We start from the raw sequence: 21,903 nt of genomic DNA, 5'->3' as shown, positions 1-21,903 counted from the left end.
AGCACTTACCTCCCTGAATTTGTGTTTTCACTTACGTAGTTCCTGATCAGAGAGGTTTTCCCTCTTCATTTCTTGAAATCTCATCCATTCTTTTAAGGGTTTGTGAAACATTTGTGTAGCCTTTTTTATGGATTTTCAGTGTGAAGTTTTGGGGATGTCTGTATTTTGCAGTAGTGTCAGAAACCAGTCCTGTAGTTTTCCAATTTGCATTAGACTCTATATTACCAGTTGAGGTCAGTTCCCAAGACCGCTTATAAAATCCTATTTAACTCCGCAAAGTGCTTGGTTGGTTGTTTGGAATGGTTGGGATTATGGTGTTTTTCATCCCTCAGGCTGTGGATTAAACAGGCGTGTATGGCCTGACCTAGCTGCCCAGACGTCATGGATAGAGTTTACTGAATGGAAAGATAGGACCAAATTTTAAACAGTTAAATTGAACTTTCAGAGTACAGTGTATTTATGAATTGAGGGATATTTATTATATATATTATATATGTAATATATATTATATATATATTTTTTAAAAATATTTATTGTTGAGAGTATTACAGATGTGCTCCCCCCCGGCCCCCCATTACCTCCTTCCACCCGGTTCCCGCCCCTCCCCACGCCTCGCCACCCTACTGTCTGTGTCCATAGGTAAGATCTTTGGTTAATCTGAAGGTTACCTGTATGTAAATGCAGTATTGGTAACGAGATCCTCTCTGCAATTGTGTCTCTTGATTCTGTGAGCCTGTAAGAGCTGATGTTATGGTGCTATTGCTAAAATTTCCCATTTTGCTGTAGCCTCATAGAGACAAATATTATCTCACATACCTTCTGCTTACTCTTGCTATCATCCAGATTTTAGAATTGGACATCTGATGTGTAAGTATGCTCAGGTCCTCTTAACCAGCAGCTGGATTTATGGTGAAGTGCAGTGTGGAGGGGCCAGTACTTCACCACCTTCTGTTTGCATTTCAGGCTAATGCTGATGTCCCTGTACAACGTGAGCATCAATTTGAAAGGCTTGAAGTACATCAGTGAGAGCCCAGGGTTCATCCCTTTGCTGTGGTGGCTTCTGAGTGGTAAGGAGGGGGTGACCTGGATGTCTTCCCATACAGCTTACATACTTTTCCTCTGTAGCTGAGGGAGGTTGTCACACATTAGAAATTAGGATCGACTGTCCCAAGGTGTTATCATTTCTTGAAAAGAAGATTTCAAATGATGGAAAACTCAGTCGTGTGCCAAGCTATTTTTAGTTCTGTTTCTGAAGTATTGCTTTCAATTTAGTTATGATTCTGTGACACAAAGAAAAATTATGAAGCAGTTGGTAGATGTCATTGACCTGTTCCTTCCTCTGAGAACAGTCCAGCACTATAGGTGTCTGTGGCTCTGAATATGAAGTAAAGGAGAAGTCCTAGTGTTAAAGGAATGCGGGGAAGAGGAAACCTGAGAGATACTACAACTCTGAAGGTGTTATACACACACACACACACACACACACACATACACACACACACACTGAGTGGCCAGATTATTATGACCACCCCACCCCATCAGTACTTCGTTGGGCCACCTTTTGCCTTCAATACTGTGGCGATTCTTCTTGGCATTGGCTCCACGAGATGTTGAAAGGTGATGTGAGGAATTGACACCATGCCTGATGAATAGCACTGTCCAGTTCTGTGAGATTTGATGGTTGTGGAACCAGCTGCCTGATGGCTCTTTTAACTTCGTCCCACAAATGCTCAATTGGATTGAGATCTGGTGATTGTGGGGGCCACCTAAGCAAGGTAAAGTCTCTCTCATGTTCTTGAAACCACTCCTGCACAATATGAGCACTGTGGCATGGCGCATTGTCTTGTTGGAAGAAGCCATCTCCATTGGGATACACCATCAACATGATAGGATGAACTTGATCAGCAACGATACTTAGGTATGTTGTGCTATTCAGACGTTGTTCACACGAATTAAAGGGCCCAAATCATGCCAGGAAAAATGCCCCAAACCATAACACTGCCCCCACTAGCTTGAAGGGTTGTACTCATGCATGTGGGGTGCATGCTTTCATGCTGTTTCTGCCAAATTCTCACTCTGCCATCTGCATGGTGCAACTGGAAACGTGATTCATCGGACCGCATGACTTTTTTCCAATGCTCGACTGTCCAATCCTTGTGTTCCTGTGCGAATTGGAGATGTTTTATCTTTGTAATTGCAGACAGAAAAGGTGTTCGAACAGGCCTTCGGCTTTCATATCCCATACGATTGCAGTGTACGGCTAATTTGCCTACAAACATCAGGTGGTTATAATAATCTGGCCACTCATGTTCAAATATATCCCACGTTCAAAGGCTGTTAAATCACGTTGTTTACCATATCTTCAGAAAAAAATCACTTCTATTGTCATGGTAAACAACCCGCTTCCCTATTTATAATGGTCTGGCCCTCTAGCAGCTTCAGCACGAAATTATAGCTAATTTGCCTACAAGTGTCAGGTGGTCATAATAATCTGGCCACTCAGTGTATATACTATCTATAATAATAAAAGCATAATATGCTAATTAGACTGGACAGCCAAACGACCTTCTGGACGACCTTCTGGACAAAGTTGGGGCTGCGAGGGCTGAGCCCCGTTGCACGAATTTCGTGCATCGGGCCTCTAATAATATATATAATTATATATAATGTATATGTGTTCTTTTTGTTTTCTTTAAAATAAAAGCTATTCCTGCTGCCTCTCTATTCCTCTTCTCCTTTACCACTAATTAACCTAATTTTTTGTACCAATCTGTTCATCATAATTTTTAGCACTATGTATTTAGTAGATACATATTTCACTCAAGTGTGCAAATTAATTGGCTCATTTTTTTTCTAATTAGATAAAATTTTTTAAAATGAGATTTATTCTCTTTTTTTAAAAAAAAATAATTTTAGCCTGGCCAATGTGGTTCAGTGGTTGAGCATCGACATATGAACCAGGAGGTAATGGTTTGATTCCCAGTCAGGGCATATGTCTGGGTTGCGGGCTTGATCCCCAGTGTGGGACGTGCAGGACATAGCCGATCAATGATTCTGTCTCATCATTGATGTTTCTACCTCTCTCTCCCTCTCCCTTTCTCTCTGAAATCAATAAAAACGTATTTAAAAAATATATATATGTGTGTATACACACACACACATATCCCCCACTCTGTTTCAGCTAGCTTGTAGCCAGTAATCCTCAGCACCTTTTGCACATTGTTTACTTTCTCATAAAAGGAGGACCTTAGCCAAAAAACATATATTCATAACCCATAGACACAGACAACAGTGCGGTAATGGCTAGAGGGAAGTGGGGGCTGGGGCTGGGGCTGGGGCTGGGGCTGGGGCTGGGGCTGGGGCTGGGTGGAGGTGGGCAAACTGAGGGAAATAGAAACATGTAATAGTGTCAACAATAAAAATAAAGTAAAAAAATAAAATAAAAAACAAAGCTTTAGGCTAAATGTTCTCTAGGGCTCCTTCTAGTTCTTGTACTCTAGAAATTTTCCTGGGCTAAGTGAAAATTCTTAGGAGTTTCCGTGTAATATGTGCAGCTTCCTAAGGAGCAAGCTCACAAGAGTGTTGCTCACACGGAATCTGGTGCTCTTTGACCAGCTGGATTGTTTCTGCTTAAACCTTGGTCATGTGCAGTAGCGGGTGGTACTGCTATTGCAACTGGGGCATCAGGCTTTCTTGTCCATGAAGACAGTTACTGTGTGTGTGTGTGTGTGTGTGTGTGTGTGTGTTTTACATAATGGGCACAGCTCAAACCCTCATAAATCTTTTTCAATATATCTTACTTGATATCTTTAGAGTTATTTATTATCACAGTCAAATAAAACAAGGTCTATCAAGCCCAGGATGTTTGACCCCTTAATTGTGTATGGAATTAACTTAATTTGAAATTTGTTATAGAATTTGGTGTATGTTTTAGGAAGATGAATATGTATTTTACTATAGAAGAGAAAAATAGGAATACGACTAGTTCCCTGGAAAATATTATGTGCTGCTTGGTGCTGGTGGTGTGATTTCTTCAGATTCTAGATTCTAATAATTGTTTAGGACTAGGAGAGAATTTGAAAACTGGTTTATTCTAGACAAATAAGATTCTCTTCTAATTTAAAAAGATCTAGGAAAAACTATTTTATTCTCTCAGTAATCAGCTTCTACTTTTATCAGTTTTCCTGTTTGGAAGTTTGATGTATTTTAAAGAGCTTGGACTTTGGATTTATTAGACCCAGACTGAAACTGCAGCTCTTCTACTGGGAACTTACCTAACCACTTAGGGTCCCCTCTTTTCTGATCTGTAAGTAAGTGGGGATTTCTACCTCAAGGGTCTTCATGTTGATTAAAGTGCAATAGTGCTGAGGCCAGCACCTCATATAGTAGGTGTTAAATAGGTCTTAGTTTCCCTTTTTATTTCCAATCTGAGTCTTTTATGCCAAAATAAAAGCTCATTTCCTTTTATTTTATTTAAAGGTGGCAAGTTGCTTTCAATGAAGCATCCGGACTTCTTTGCTATTAATAATTTTTTACTAAATGGTCTCATTTCTTTTTACTTTTACTGGATATCATTTTCCTTCTCTTTATTCAACTAGATGGCTGGCTCTTTTCCAGGCGTTCTCCAAATTCTTCACATTCCTTTTAAGCCACAGGTCTGGCAAAGAATTCTAGCAAATAGCTGATGAAGACAGAGTGTATTGGGCTGACGACCACATGTTGCGTAACTGTTAATGCAAACCAGTGTTATGATGACTCTTGTAACCGTAGTGATGCATTTCCTACCCACATTTACAGTGTTGACTAGGCTTAGAGGCATTTGCATCCCATCTTACATTTATTTGGCTTGTCTAAGTAATATGAAACACTGATCAGTTCTGCCAAATTTATATCTCTCCTGAGCTCCAGACTAATATTCAACTATCTACTTGACTCTCCACATGGGGGTCTAATAGGCCTTCAAACTCAATGTGTTTAGACTAAATTCCTAATCTTCCCCCACACTAAACTACCTATGGCTTTCCCACCCTCAGTTGATAGTAACTCTATTTTTTCTAATTTTTCAGGCCTTCAAAAACCTTGGAGTAATTCTTATCTCCTTTTTCTCTCACTCACATCTAATCTGTTGGGAAATCCTGACAGTTCTATTGTAAGCTATATCCAGAATCTGACCACCATTGACCATTGCTGCTGGCCAATGCTGCAATGAGTATATCTCAAGTAAAAGTAACTTTCTTTTAGTTATGGTGTCTCATTAATGGTGAGATTTAATGCTTGAATAATAACTTTTAGTTTACTTTGTAAATAGTAGTGGAAGAGATTTTTAAATTTCTCCTTTTTAAGCTTAAATTTACTTCTAAACAGCATTCTTTTTGGCTAGTGCTTATTTGCACATATAAGCAAATTTTACTTTGGACTTTATTAGAACTAGTCGCTCATAAAATATTGGCTTCTCATATAAATGAGTTTACATGAGACCTTGATTATATTGTGAAAAACTAGCTTATTAAGTAATTAAAGTATGCACCTTTATTGAAAAAGCAAAGTAAGCAAATTTATACATTTGATCCATTGAAGTACAGATGCTCCCCTCCCCCCCAGCCAATCTGAAGAGCAGGCTTGGTGGGGGTCTGAGGCATTATGTATGCTCCTGTCTTAAAATTCCGCTGCTGCCTGCCAAGCTTAGAGACTGAAACCTCGGGCTTTCTTGCTCAGAGTAAAACGGCCCTCCTTTTTCTCTCTCTCTTTTCTTTCCCCCTCTCCCCCTCCCTTTCTGTATTAACCATTTGCTCTGTCCTTGGCGAGGCGTGAGGAGGGGGGAGATAAGGGATTTTTAGTTACAGGTAGGCTATAAATTAGCTAGTGGTCATGCCTTTATTTAAATTTCTGTGGGACTTTTATGACTCTTTTACAACTTTTGTAAATAGTTAGTCTTAGAACTAATTTCTTTTAAGAAAAGAGAATAAATTCTTAAGTCATTCCAGGGCCCTTGAAATGTTCCAAAGCTATCTATCTCTTGGTTAAAGTCTTGAAATTTAACTTGGAAAGACTATCAAATATACATAACCCAAAGATTGTATTACGCACTTTTTGTAATTATTCTAAAAGACATCAATTAAATTTAAACCAGTTTTAATATTAAAAATTTGGTTCAGACCATAGAATTAATTCTCTTTTTCAATCAGGCCAATAAAATACTATATCCTAGGTTGAAATTTTACCACACGTAGTACACAGACACACATACACATAAAGACTATAACATATTTTGAACTACCAATTTTTCCAGAGAAAACACAAGAATTATTTTCCTCAAAAATGAATTTCCATACTTCATGCATTCTGTTATCACAACCATATAATTTGTCCCAACTTAGTTTGAACTTTTAACTTTTAGAAGCCTCAAATTTTTGGTGGCAAGTTAAATACTTAGCATTTTCAGATTAGTAATATATTCATATTTTTAAGGATATATTTCAAATAAAATACAAAACATCCAATTAATAGAATTAAATTTATTCCCTAGATTCTTCATATGAGACAAACTCAGATTAATATTTCAGTATACTGTTATTTCAAAATATTTAGATGTTTAATAATCTTTACTATTTAATTCAGCAAACTCCAAAGTTTTAAGTTACGAAAGACTATGGAAAACTATGTTTAGGCATATATAATTACCACTGAAAAAGATTTACCATATACCCTTCATTTTAGTTATATATATTTTGCCTTAACAACTTTGAGATTTTAAAGCCAATTATTATTATCCAAGGCATTTTCCTTGGCAAGTTCTGTAACAGAGATAACTCACTGGCTTTCAGTGGCTTTAATGTTAAAGTACTATTTTATTTTATTTTTCTTTATAAAAAAACAGGAGTGCCCCTGGGACCTGGGAGTCAACCTTGGAATCTGGTCCATTATTATTCAAGAACTGCCCATTATCATGGAAATATTAACCTTGTTGCCCAAACCCAGCCTGTATATTTTCCTTGTGTCATTTTCACCATCTTCCAAAATAGTCTTGGGCCTATTCTATAGCATCTGTGAAGAGATGGGGCTTAGGCCAAGAGGCCACCCAAAATCGGGTGGGGCGCGCCTTCCCTTAAACTAGCCTTTCTCTCTTCATGGGTATAGAAGTTACGGATGCATCTCCAAATTGTGAGAAATGGCTCACCTGCACAAATTTCAAATGATAGACTTGGAAACAAAAACATGGCGAAAACGAGACTTTTAATAACACTCCTGAGAGCAGGCGCCCATTTTACAGGATCACAATAAAGGCAATAGGCAAGAGACCTAGTAATTAATGGCTGGGGCCTTTTTTAGTTACCTCTACCTCCCTTTGTCTAGGGCAGCGGTTCTCAACCTGTGGGTCACGACCCCTTTGGGGGTCGAACGACCCTTTCACAGGGGTCGCCTAAGACCATCGGAAAACACATATATAATTACATATTGTTTTTGTGATTAATCACTATGCTTTAGTTGTGTTCAATTTATAACAATGAAATTGGGGGTCACCGCAACATGAGGAACTGTATTAAAGGGTCGGGGCATTAGGAAGGTTGAGAACCACTGGTCTAGGTCAGTGGTCGGCAAACTCATTAGTCAGCAGAGCCAAATATCAACAGTACAACGATTGAAATTTCTTTTGAGAGCCAAATTTTTTAAACTTAAACTATATAGGTAGGTACATTGTTACTAACTTAATTAGGGTACTCCTAAGCTGGCCTTTGCTAAAGACGTCCTCAATCTGATTGAGGTATGTTCGCTGAGGTTGACCCCTCCAACTCTCCCATCCACACTCGTCTTGTATACTTGTTTCGTCTATCTCAGTGGTCGGCAAACTCATTAGTCAACAGAGCCAAATATCAACAGTACTTCTTCAAAATAGACTTGCCCAGGCTGAAAACCGACTTCTGCGCATGGGCCACAAAGTTTCAATCGCACTGTACGTGTGTGCCCGCTCGTGGTATTTTGTGGAAGAGCCACACTCAAGGGGCCAAAGAGCCGCATGTGGCTCGCGAGCCGCAATTTGCCAACCACTGGTCTAGGGGAATCTTCCTAGGACTTGTGTTATCAGCCACGTGTACCGCTCGTATTTTCTCTCCCCACCCCCACATCCTGTTTGCTCTGGGAAAATTCAGTAATGGCCTGGCCACCTACTATTTCTTTTCTATGAAGATAAATCAGAGGTATGCTTCCTACAGGGGGCGGGGGGAGGGGGGGAGGTGTGTGGAATGGAGTGTAGGCATTTATTAACTTTAGAATAATTCTGAGACAGTCTCTAAAATTTCTTAGTAATTTCCATCTTTTTTGGAATACATTTTTTTGAATAGACTAACAATAAACAAACCAAACAACAAAGACAGGTAAAACAATAATCAACAGACACTCATATATACTATATTTATAACCACGCATAACACATAGACAAGACTTAATAAATCAGAGTTCTGTTCATGGTTCTTTCAGATGTTTTAAAGTGCCTGGGACTTACAGCCAGAATGCGGCCCAGAGGGTTCCCAGGTGGGGTCCCAGTGAACACCCACAGCCTGTTGTTTACAGGTCTTATCATATTCTCCCCATAGCATTGACTGGTGTATAAAGTCATTTTAGCTAAAAACTGCCAGTCCCAGGGTGTCATATGATAATTTTCAGACAAAGCATTAAGGAGTCCTTTTGTAAACGGACTGTCAGCCCCATTTTCTCTAGTTGATGAGCCTTCCTAGACTGGTGGTGGAGGATGGGGCCCTGAGGTATTACAGGCTTTATAGGCTCTACCTCAGGAAGAGGGGGCAGTGGCAAATCCTCATGGCATTCTGTAGGCTTTTGATCCTCAATATAAAGTGGGCATAGTGCAGCTTGAACAAGAGCCCACATAGTTAAAGATGACAAAGGCGCTCATTTTCCTTGAGCCTGATTTCTCCTTAAATTCCTACCTACTTGTTCTCAGAGATCAAGGTCTAATGTTCTAGCATCAGGGAACCAAGGATTATATTCTGTGATGATAAGCACAAACTGTAGGAGAGTACTTTTTTATCCTTGAACATGCAAGCCAAAAGTCTATAGTAATGTTTTTGCCTTTTACTCAAATTCTGCCCCATTATAACCTGGCTGATTTCAGAAAAGTCCCTGTCCACTTACCGTCACAACTCCACAGCTGGCACGGGCTTGTGCGTTCGGCCGACTTCCACTTCCACTTCATTTTCGCTCAGGCGAACCTTCTCCTCAAGCCCCTGTTCAGGCGCCATTTGCTGTGACCTGCATGGCGGGTTCAGGATGACTGGCAGGAGGCCTGAGACACACAATGAGTACACTATACAAGAGATACGAATTTTGAAGGCATTGGGGGGCCAGGTGGAAGCCTCTTGCATGAAGAGGAACACCAAGTCCAGGTCCTGCCCACTTTTTATTCACTTTGAATATGCATTTGTCCTTTAGCAATGCATACAGGCAGATCGAAGGTAAAAGTTTGCTAATATTTTAAGGATTATCAGGTCAGGAAATCGCCTCAAGCCATCACAGTCACAGCAGGAGCAATCTTGTGTTGATGTCAGCCCTGCTGGATTCAAGATCCATTGACCTTCCAATGTCCCTTTTGCACTTTCATGCAAATGCTTGTTATGCTTTGGCCTCCAGCATTAACTCTATTTTTTCTAATTTTTCAGGCTTTTAAAAACATTGGAGTGATTCTTGTCTCCTTTTTCTCTCACACTCACATCCAACCTGTTGGAAAATCCTGACAGTTCTATTGTAAGTTATATCCAGAATCTGACAATCATTGACCATTACTGCCTGGTTTTGAGCCATCCATTACCTTTTTTTTTCAGAGAACTTTAGAGCCTTCACAGCTCAGCCATAGTCCACCCTTGCAGGCCAGGAATTGAGAGTCAAGGGTATGATGGGTTAGATCCCAGACCTGCTCTCCTTACTGAAAACAGCCAACATGTGTTACTGGACTCTGGGTCCATTTCCCTGCACACATCAAAGCCCAGTAACACAGAACAGGTGTTTGTAGCAAAGGAAATGGCACTAAACTGGAGGCACAGGTGAACTAGAATTTAAAACCTGGCTTCCTGAGGGCCTGAACAGGGACAGAGTATATACAGGAAAAATTATTAATCATGGTGATTAAGGAAGATGGAGTTGTGGGCTCTATTGATTAGTTGAGGCCAGGGTAGGGAGTAGTTCAGTGATGGCGAACCTATGACACGCGTGTCAGAGATGACTCACGAACTCATTTTTTTGGTTGATTTTCCTTTGTTAAATGGCATTTAAATATATAAAATAAATATCAAAAATATAAATCTTTGTTTTACTATGGCTGCAAATATAAAAAAATTTCTGTATGTGACACGGCACCAGAGTTAAGTTAGGGTTTTTCAAAATGCTGACACGCTGAGCTCAAAAGGTTCGCCATTACTGGAGTAGTTGATCAGTATTTCAGGTCCTAATGTCAACTGTGGCATCATTCTGTCTAATTTCATGAGAATGTGGTCTGTAGGGTTATTTTGCTTTCATAGGCCTGGGGCTGAAACACAATTAAGGTCAAGATGCTATCTTCAGTTTGACCTAAACTTTGTTTCTGTGGTCAGCAGGCCTGAGGCTTGGACAGTTTGATGCTGACCTGAATCTGAAATCCTTAGGGCTTAGTGATTAAGGAAGGGAGTGGAAGGATAAAAAGGATCTTGTTGAAGAAACAGAATTTCTACTCCATTGCACATGCTGAGTGAGATCTAAAGAAATGTTCCTCTGAGTTAGGAAAAAAGTAGCCTAATGACAAAAGCTAAGTGAAAATGGGATGGCAGGGAGGACAACAATGGATTGAGCTAATCCCTGCTTTGGGGCATTTGTCAGACTTGACCTTCAGTTTCCATGGCCTCGCAGGTGTTGGGGACAGGAAGCAAAGCCCAGGATCCACCCAGCTGAATAGCCTAGTAGGGGGCTTTGAAAGGTATTTACCATTCCTTGGTAACTGCAGGAAAATCGCCTGTTTTGACCTGAGCAGGGTGTAGGAAAAATCTCTGAGAACCAATCATGTAGACTGGTTTTCATGCAGCTTTGAAGCCTTAATTTAGACCACCTGGGTGGTCCCCACTTAGAGAACAATGCGTATTCTTTTTGGCGGATTCTTTGACTTCAGCCCCCAGCCAGGTTGGAATGTCCTTTCTTTAACCAGAACAAGGCAATCATGGTTAACAGAGCATGATTAATATTTCCCTTAACCATAACTAGTCCCCAGTATTCTATTTTTGCCCCTAACAAAATCAGATATTTCGAACAGAATAATAAAAGTGTTACAAATAAAATAATGAAATACATCTAAATCAATATTTAGTGGAAAGTTTATTAGTTTGAATGAGTATATTTAAAAAAGAAGAAAGCAGAAAACAAAGATTTACTATAAGAACTTTAAAAAAAGTGAAAAAATCCAAATAAAGTTTAAGGAAGAAAATAATAAAGAAAAAAGTATAAATAAATAGATTTCACTAGACAGGGTTAGGAGCAGATTTGAGCCATCAGTAGGGAGATTCAGCAAATTTAAAGCTAGATAGGATTGCCCAGTCTCAAGGACAGAAGCAAAGAATGAAGAAAAATGATGAGTGCTCAGAGACCTGTGGGATATTATCTAGCATACCAATATATGCATAATAAGAGGCTATAAAGAAAATACGAGAAAGGAGCAGAAAAACATTTGATTAAAATGTCTTAAAACTCCTAATTTTAATGGGAAACAGTGTATGCATTTAAAAAATACAGTGTTCTCTTAGTAAGATCAACCCAAAGAGATTTACATTTAGACATATTATAGTTAAACTGTTAAAACTTAAGACAAAGAGAATATCTTGAAATCAGCAAGAGAAAAGTGTGTACTGGAACCACAAGATTAACAGCTCGGTGCTCATAAAGAAACCGTGGTCATAAAGCAGAGGGATGATGTTTTCGAAGTTCTGAAAGAAGAAGCTGCCTACCAAGAATTCTATGTCCAGCTACACTGTTCTTCAACAATGTAGGCAAAATATATTCCTGGATAAACAAAGACTTAGAGATGTTATTGCTAGCAGGCCTTCTTTACAGGAAAGGAAGTTCTTAAAGCTGTTGATAGAATTGAGTGGTCAGATGACCAATTATATCTTAAAAGATGTCAGGAAACATTTGGTTTACGTATGTCAAACCCAACAATCTAAAATTTACTGTAGTCTGATCCAGATATGATCCAGGTAGAATTAACTCATAGTCACAAATTTGATGTGGGACATGGTCAGTGTTTGTAAGATTAAAAAAAAAAAAAAGATACACACACACACACACACACACACACACACACACGGAACTATCCAAAAAGCCCATTGGAGATGGGAAACTTGGAGTTCACATGACAGTCCAGAGACATGGGTTTGGGACTCATTCTTAAACAAGTGACAAAGCTGAGTGACTAATGGAACATTGGAATATGGAACATGGAGAATGGCAGCTCAGCTGAGGCTAGCTTGCCTGGGGCCAGAGGCAGAGGCCTGAGCAGAAGAGGAGGGGTCTCTGGAAGCTCAGAGTTCAAGAGGCAGGTCCATCTCTTGCAGTTTCCTAGTTTGTGGCTCTGTCTGAGTCCCTTAAATTCTGTGATACTTGGGCTTGTCATCCACGAAATAGAAATACAAATACTGTTTCTCAATAGAAATAGAAATGCCATGAAGGCCATGAGAATTGAATAGAGCGGTGAATGGAAGTGCTTTATAAATTAAAAAAGAAAAAAACCACGAGAAAAAATAGTTCTTTGAGAAGAAGAGAGTCTAACAGCATCAGATAGAACTTGATCAGAAAACAGGAATGGAGAAGAGGCTTTGACAGAATCATCAGTGATCTTTGAGAAGACTTTGGGGGAAATACAGAATTAACAAGAGGGGTTTCAGGAGGGAACGGGAGAGAAGTCATGTTACAGTGGTATCAGATCACAGCACTCTACGATTGCTATCTCTGTTTTACATGACACAAAACTGTGCACTAGAGACAGTGCTGAGGGTAATACGGTTCCTAAGCCTGTTGCAGCTTGAATTAGGAACCACACTGCCTTTCCTCCATGACTTACTTGGTTGTGTCTGTGTATATTGGATACTGTGGTGCCCCTGTATCTTTTCCTTGTATCTAACTATTCAGGGGTTCACTCTCCCTTTAATGGACTATATGCCTTTGGGAAAGAGATCCTAATCCAGTGGGGACTTTTGTGAAGGAAAAAAAAGCAAAAAGAAAGAAAACACACACACACACACACACACACACACCCGTGCCCTGATAGTCCAGCGTGGGTCCCATCTCTAGAGCTTGTAATCTAATTGATTGGGAGTGGGACCCAGGCATCAGGGTTGTCACACCTCTTCAGGTGACTCTCATGTATAAAACAGGGTCGAGGAAGTCATGACAATCCTATCATTCTGCCAGTGGCTAGTCTTGGGGTCAAGGCTTAAGCCAGTCAGTGCATGGCATTCTTCTGCCCACAGTCCTGGTCTGGAGGTGGACACCTGAGCTGAGTGGGTTCATCCAAACTCCGCGGATGGTGGGGAGGCTTCTCCCTTGTTGGATGTGAACGAGGAAGTGTGCAGCCCCGAATGCTGGTTGCATCGCACTGTGAGTGAGTTGAGTCAGCTTCACAGGTGATGCTGTGGAGGGCAGCGGAGAGAATGGACCCAGTTCTTTGATGACATAAGCCATGGAATGAAGCCCTGTTTCTGGACTTGATGTGAGGAATACATGTTATTACTGCTTAAGCCAGTTTGACTTGGAGTTTTGTACTTTTAGTTGAGGTATTCTGATTCACTGTTTCTATAGTAAATACAACAAAATCTCTGAAATCAGTTTCACATTTCTTGATATGCAGAATGAAGGGTTATAAAGTACAGTAGTTGGAGGTAACATCTGCATTTGCTGAAAACACATCCTGCCAGCATCAACTTACCTGATTTGCTCTTCTTGACAAAATATGAAGGTACAAATGCAAATAGAGAAGCTAACAGAACCCTTTGCCAGTGGTTGAGATGTGGAGGGGCACAAAAGGAGTGCAGATCTTACATGTTAGTTGTTGGTCTTGAGAAGTTTGTTGACCAGCTCCCACTCTTCATCTGTAAATGGTGTCCGTGACATATGCTGCAGAGCGGGTACAGAATCTAATTAGTCCATCGACACAGGCTCCCATCCCAGCACAGTGCCTGGGCATAGGGCTAGGTTGAGCCACATGAAATTGCCACTATTTGTCCATTTTAGATCTATAAAAATGACAATTTCACAGGGTATAGCTGTACAATTTCTCTAATAATAGTAGCTGTTCATATCAATAAGTGAAAATTGGGTTCTAGGAATGTGATCAGGATAATTAAAAGCATTGTTTTGGCTTCATATAATGTTCAGTGAAAGTTTGTTTTTTAAACAGAATTAGACATCTTTCACTTTGTATGATTTAAAACCTCAGTTAAACGTAATGTACACGTTTAATTTTTAAGACTACGCACAGATGCTTAATTCTTAGGAATACAGATAATAATTGTGTTATTTTTGAAAAGGTTTCGTATCACCAAGGCAAGGCTTTCATCCATGCGATGTGATAGTAGAGGGTTAACTTCAACGTAATATTTTGTGGAATAGACATGATTGGCTTATTTTTAACCCCTAGTGACCATGTCACATTTCTGTACTGAACTACAGGAGCGAATGAGAATATATAGCACATGTACTCTGCACTGAGTGTGTGATGACTGGACTAAAGCCTTTATTTATTGCATTGTGTTTAGTCTTTACAGCTGGTATGTATAAAAACATGAAGATACTAGAGTTCTTCAAGGCCACACGACTAGGCAATGTGGTGCTTTAGAGGCCTGATTTAAATATACGGTTGTAGGTTAATTTAATGCTTTGAACAATCAAGAAGGCGTTGAACAGATGGCCAACCCCAACTTCTTTTCTGCCTAGATATTGAGGCCACTGAGGTCCATGCCTAGAAGGATTGACCCACTTCAGATGTTGATATCATTACACATCGTTGGACATGGGAATGTGAAAATGTCTTCCAAGTTATGATTTAAATATCCTTAAGACCTACCACTGTCTCCAATTGGCCCTACTCGTGGCTTTAGGGATAGGAGGAGAGGTGTCTTTAGGGATTTTCTTATTCCATGGCAGGATCCTAACAGTCCGCCCCATCCTCCTGAGTCAGTGAGGGAACAGGGTCACTCGACAGCAGAGTATTTACATTCCTTTTGGCCTGAAGAGATTTTCCCCCAAAGTAGAAACGCAGTGCTGTGTGTGAAAGTACTTTTTAAGTGGCAACTTGCTAGTCAAATGTAAGGTATTTTTACCATCATTTCCTTCTGGAAAGAATCAGGCTGTCAAGAGAGTAGCCAGTACTGCAGTTTGTCTTTCAGTAGTTGGACATCAGCTCCCCAGTCTTGCAGCGGGAAAGATACATTTTCTTAGAGTTCCTAAAGGGAGTCTATGTGCCGGGTGGAGGGGCGTCTGAGGACCAGGTGGAGGGGGGAGTCTGAGGACCAGGTGGAGGGGCATCTGAGGACCAGGTGGAGGGGGTAGTCTGAGGACCAGGTGGAGGGGGGAGTCTGAGGACCAGGTGGAGGGGCGTCTGAGGACCAGGTGGAGGGGGGAGTCTGAGGACCAGGTGGAGGGGGGAGTCTGAGGACCAGGTGGAGGGGCATCTGAGGACCAGGTGGAGGGGGGAGTCTGAGGACCAGGTGGAGGGGGGGAGTCTGAGGACCAGGTGGAGGGGCGTCTGAGGACCAGGTGGAGGGGGGAGTCTGAGGACCAGGTAGAGGGGGGAGTCTGAGGACCAGGTGGAGGGGGGAGTCTGAGGACCAGGTGGAGGGGAGTCTGAGGACCAGGTGGAGGGAGGAGTCTGAGGACCAGGTGGAGGGGGGAGTCTGAGGACCAGGTGGAGGGGGGAGTCTGAGGACCAGGTGGAGGGGAGAGTCTGAGGACCAGGTGGAGGGGGGAGTCTGAGGACCAGGTGGAGGGGCGTCTGAGGACCAGGTGGAGGGGGGAGTCTGAGGACCAGGTGGAGGGGGGAGTCTGAGGACCAGGTGGAGGGGGGAGTCTGAGGACCAGGTGGAGGGGAGTCTGAGGACCAGGTGGAGGGGAGTCTGAGGACCAGATGGAGGGGCATCTGAGGACCAGGTGGAGGGGGGAGTCTGAGGACCAGGTGGAGGGGGGAGTCTGAGGACCAGATGGAGGGGCATCTGAGGACCAGGTGGAGGGGGGAGTCTGAGGACCAGGTGGAGGGGGGAGTCTGAGGACCAGGTGGAGGGGGGAGTCTGAGGACCAGGTGGAGGGGGGAGTCTGAGGACCAGGTGGAGGGGGGAGTCTGAGGACCAGGTGGAGGGGGGAGTCTGAGGACCAGGTGGAGGGGGGAGTCTGAGGACCAGGTGGAGGGGGGAGTCTAAGGACCAGGTGGAGGGGGGAGTCTGAGGACCAGGTGGAGGGGAGTCTGAGGACCAGGTGGAGGGGAGTCTGAGGACCAGGTGGAGGGGGGAGTCTGAGGACCAGGTGGAGGGGAGAGTCTGAGGACCAGGTGGAGGGGAGAGTCTGAGGACCAGGTGGAGGGGGGAGTCTGAGGACCAGGTGGAGGGGAGAGTCTGAGGACCAGGTGGAGGGGGGAGTCTGAGGACCAGGTGGAGGGGAGTCTGAGGACCAGGTGGAGGGGAGAGTCTGAGGACCAGGTGGAGGGGAGAGTCTGAGGACCAGGTGGAGGGGAGAGTCTGGGGACCAGGTGGAGGGGAGAGTCTGAGGACCAGGTGGAGGGGGGAGTCTGAGGACCAGGTGGAGGGGAGAGTCTGAGGACCAGGTGGAGGGGAGAGTCTGAGGACCAGGTGAATGGTGTAGCTCTCAAAGCAGGTTTATGACATCTCTGTGGAAATGTGAAGTCTTTGAAATAAGTTGCTTTTATTTTTAGTGTGAAGAGATGGTACTGCAGCACCTAGATTCTAGGTTCTAGAATGACTAGGTGCTTATGAATCTGAACGAGGCTCTGACCTTTGTAGCTGACCAACCGCCTGTTACCAGGATTATGATACGAATACATTATAATCTTTGAAAAATACCAAACCCTAGAGGTCCAAAGATTTTTAGTTCCAGTTCTTAAATCAGAAAGAAAATATTAACAGGGTATTTTAAAAGCATAGTGGGAAGTCCATTAGCAGTGAGAAGGGGAGGGAAGGCCTCCCGCTGCTCCTGCCCAGGGCTCTGTCAGTCTGGGCTACAGTTGCTGGCTGGTCTTGCTGGCCCTCCTTAGCCACCATCAGCAGGAAAGCTGCTCCATTTAGCCATGTTCCAGCAGTGCCTGGAGGGCTGTGGGAGGCAAGGAAGGCATTTCCCAGGGGGGAGACCAAGATTAACCCAGCAGGTGCAGACTTCCTCCTCGAGGCTGCATTGCCCTCCCAGCCAGAATGTAACTCTGGCATCTTCGAGGGGGTTGGGTATAGCTTTTATCAGAATTTTAATATATACGTTTTTTAGCCCAAAAAAGGTGGGCGAACCATTGCTCCCAAGGTAAACACCCAGCTCATAGATTCGCTGGGTATCTTCAGAGGTGCCAGCCAGTGTGTGGCAACCGACTGATAAGAGGTCAGTGGATTGTTTTTGTCAAATTTAAGTGCCAAATAGAATCGTCTGTAGTTCGAAAGGGCATGGTAAAGTGACTGATGATTTCCAGTGGAAGGCTTGATTGTGGCAGTCTGCCAAGAGACCTGAGGGATCATGGTCGGGGCCTTCTTCCTCGTTCAAGACCTCGGAATGATCTGGATAATGAAAAGCTGCCTCAGGTCACGCTCACTCAGAGAAACTGAGGCTTATAGAGCAAGACACTAATGGAGTAGTGGACCCCGGGAAGGTCATTGCTGGTGCTGGTGATTGCTGGTGATTGCTTTCATCCCTATCCAGAGCACCTTCTTCCTAGTTTCTGACTCCTTAGCGAGCCAAACTACCTGTCACAGAGTTGCCCCCAGAGCATGGGAAGGATGTGCAGAGCATGGAGGCAGATGAGCCTGGAAGCCTGGGAGTCACCCCAGTCTCTTAGCGTGGAGCTTGGCTCCAGTGACAGGCCATGTTCTGCACAGTCCTCAGCAGCCTCCCCAGCACTGCCTCTCTGTGTGCGACCTTATACCATGCTTGAGCCTGACCAGCTTCTCCATTTTTGCATGATCTGCCCACCAGGGTGCTCACCATTACAGTCACACTGTCTGTGCCCTATAAGGGCAGACACCGAGTCCTGTTATACTCAGCTGAGACCTGGGGTTTGAGGCTTATCTGTTCCATCAGCATTCATCTGATGAATGAAAGAACTTTGCTCTGGTCTCTGGAGATTTCAACAGGGTCTACAACTCTCTGCTCATATTTTCAGTCAGGTTCCTAATTTATCATTCTAAGTATGGGGATTTCCTCATCTCAGAGAAGAGGTATTATTTACAAGTTCCCGGGGAAACCCACTCCCTGGACTGCACAGTGTCCTGGGCCACTGCACATATGTGGGGCTCAGCCTTACAGCACATGCTGAAGTTTGCTGCGTTCATTCCATCCGTTATGTTGGGCAGCGACTCTCAGAAAATGGTTTTTCTGGAGTCATAGTGCTAGAAAACGGGGGAGCTGGGATCAAACCCTGCTTTGCTCAGCCATGCAAGGATGGGACAGGCGACTTCTGGTGGGCATGTTTTCTCTTCCGTTCACTCACTAATGGATTCACTCATTTATGCCTATTTCTTCTTCAGAATTTATGTTTTCTCCCCTCTCCTTCTGGGACTCCATTGATATGCTTGATATTATCCTACAGGTTACTGGTGCCTTTTGCTTTTCTTTCAGTCTTTTTTCCTGTTCATGTGAGGGCAAAAGTCCAGTGAAGAAAATTGCGGAATGGGTAAACTTGATAGTTTCATGTGTTCCTTGGGGTTCTGGCCCTCCTCCTCCTCAGAAAGCATTTAGGAGCAGGCTGTATGTGCTCATCACCCTCTTCACACCCTTCCCCTGCCTCTCCCTACACTGTCCCATCACAGTAAATAAAAACATGTTTGCTGGCACAAGCTCTCATACTGGAAACCCAAACCAAAAGGTAATTCTTAGAAAGATCTTCCAGGTAAGATGCCTAAATTGTCGGTTGATAGGTATGTGATAATCCTTGTGGCTGAAGGAGGCACAACAGCCAGAGTCCTAATAGCTGTACTTACTGAGTATCAGCTCTACCTGGCACAAGCTTACATGTGTCACCTAGTGTGCTGTGAGTCTCTGAGATGGGTGTACTTCCCGCTTATGATGAGGAAACAGCCTCAGAGAACATGAACACCAGTTCATTAGAAGCACTGTATTTGGTGTTCATATCGTGGCCCTCCACCTGAGCTTGTGTGTTTTCTCCTAGGCCATGCTGAATTTATAAATTAAACTACATTTAATTTGAAATGTAAAAGTTCTTTGTTGCTTCCATTTAATACATGATACACCCTCCTGAGGATTCTGTGTTTGCCAGTGGTATTTCTGTTACGGTTACTGACATCTGCTTATTTTAATGTATTTTGACATGTGTTGAAGTGGGACTAATTTGGTTGTGATTCAGGCTCTGCATATATATCAGAGCTGACCCATCTGCCACATGAGTGTATTTTAGAAAAGGAGTAAATTCCTCATTGGGCTAAATAACACCTTTTCCATTTCCCTCTGTGTGTGATCTGTTGTCTAAAGTATCGTGTTGAAAAGTTGAGAAGTGATTTTGGAAGGAGGCAAGTGAGGAATCTGTTGCTAGAGTGTAATTCAGAAACAGACGAGCTAATGCAAGAAGCCAAGATGAGGGAGTTTCAGTTTGTAATAGTTGGAGTAATAACTTCTCTTTTGATTTTGGAAAGAAAAAATTAGAAACATAAAATAGACTGCTCTGTAAAGTTTCTCTAGTCCATCTCCCAGTCATCTAAGGAAAGATGCATTCTATTCCCAGACCTTCAGAATCCAACTTGAAACCACTCTCTAGGAGCCTTTCTAGACATCCTGTCCCCAAGTCTGATCATTCCTTTTTCAGAGCCCCATGGTGAATGTTCCAAACAAACTCATATTTGCACTTTCTGATCTGTTGCTTGTTAATGGCCTGGAACTTTTTTTTTTTTTAATCTCTAACTAGGTAAGAGACTAGAGACTAGATGTTGTATTTCCTTTGACGCCCACAAAGTACACTTGCAGGGGCTCAACATCCCCTGCACAGATTCTGTTGCTGAGCTGAGGGCTCTACCTGCCCTCATTGCAGTGGTGGGTTCTATCTGACCCCCTGCCCCTTGGTGGTAGGAGACTCTACCTGACTTTGTAGTTGTGGGGGCTTTACCTGTCCCTCAGGCGGCTGGTGCATTGGTTAGGGTGTGCTGTGGCTTGGAGTCCACTCGGCAACTCATTTATCACAAGTATTCATTGAGCAGTAAGCCCTGTTCTAGGAACTAGGTTCGAAAGTGAACAAGACAGAGTCCTTCCCTTGTGGAACTTTTATTCAGGTGGAGAGACTTGACAATGAACAGGTAGAATGGCGTGTATCACATAATACAAATAAAGATCTGATCTATCTTTATGCTTAAGGCTCAGTAACTGTCTCCTGGTTAGAGATGTAGAACACAGTTTTGTTTGATTTGTGAAGTAGCATGAGGACTCAAGAGTGACCATGCTTTAGGGCAGCGGTTCTCAACCTGTTGGTCGTGACCCCTTTGGGGGTCGAAAGACCCTTTCACAGGGGTCGCCTAAGGCCATCGGAAAACACATATATAATTACATATTGTTTTTGTGATTAATCACAATGCTTTAATTATGTTCAATTTGTAACAATGAAATTGGGGTCACCACAACATGAGGAACTGTATTAAAGGGTTGCGGCATTAGGAAGGTTGAGAACCACTGCTTTAGGGTCTGCTCTTTAGGTATTTGAGTGGAGACTTAAGTGAAGGACAAGCATGCAGAGATCTGGGAGCAGAGCATCATGGGCCAAGGACAGGCAGCTGAGGGCCCTGCAGCAGCCATGGGCAGTGAGAGTATTGGAGTGGGAAAAGCCAGTGTGGCTGTAGAGGACTCTGCCAATGGCAGGAGAGGAGTCAGAGTTGGGCCTAGATCCCTTACGGTCAGTGTACAGCTGAGAACAGATCTTTGAGCAGGGCAGGCCATGGGCTGTTGGACTGTTTACTAAGCTCATTATGGTGCTGTTGGGAAGGCCAAAAGGAGTTAAAGGCAGTTGTAAGAGGTTAGCTGAGGTTAGCTGTTGGACTGTTTACTAAGCTCATTATGGTGCTGTTGGGAAGGCCAAAAGGAGTTAAAGGCAGTTGTAAGAGGTTAGCTGAGGAGATGGTGGCAGTGTGACCAGGAAGGTAGCAGCGACGGTGATCAAGGTGACCAGATTTAAGGTACACTTTGAAGGGCGAGGCATATGAAGGAGGGAAGTCCAGGGTGGCACTTAGGTTTTGGGGTCAGCGGTTGGTGCTGTTGGGAGTACTGGGGAGGAGCAGTAGGGAGATGGAGTTTGCTTTGGTGAATGTAAAGTTTGAGACCCCTGTTTCACATTCAAAGAGAGGCATAGAGAACATGCGCTCTGAGAGAGGACAGGGCACAGTGTTGGACTCTACAGAGCCCATCCGCTAGTGTCAGCCTGTGACAACAAGAGCACTGCAGGGAGCACTCAGAAGTATTTGCTCACTGTTCCTGTAGTAGAGTGCTAAATTAACTCAAACTGCTGCTTTCACAGGGGGCTCCTGTGGCAGTATAACACCGTGAATCTCATCTGTCTTCATGCTTACGGCTCAGTAGCTGCCTCTGGTTAGAGACTTAGAACAACAGTTTTGGTTGATTTGTGAAAATGGATTTTGTTCTTATTTTAATGGGATTTTTTGGATCCAATTAATTTTTCCT

General features: G+C 43.0%; 1 protein-coding gene across 1 annotated transcript in view; it reads left to right on the top strand.

Moving 5' to 3' along the window:
• Nucleotides 1-21,903, top strand: part of HSF2BP (heat shock transcription factor 2 binding protein) — a gene marked incomplete at its 5' end in the record, with an annotated part of 66,343 nt that overhangs the window by 33,170 nt on the left and 11,270 nt on the right. Inside the window, one exon of the mRNA XM_081087957.1 lies at nt 964-1,067. Within this exon, the coding sequence (XP_080944083.1) occupies nt 964-1,067 (104 nt within the window). The remainder of the gene's footprint in view (nt 1-963; nt 1,068-21,903) is intronic.

This window comes from Myotis nattereri (genome assembly GCF_964212035.1).
Source record: "Myotis nattereri genome assembly, chromosome: 3".
NCBI classification, from domain to species: domain Eukaryota; kingdom Metazoa; phylum Chordata; class Mammalia; order Chiroptera; family Vespertilionidae; genus Myotis; species Myotis nattereri.
The sequence above is the reverse complement of the archived record's forward strand: the minus strand, read 5'-3'. Positions and strand labels throughout refer to the sequence as shown.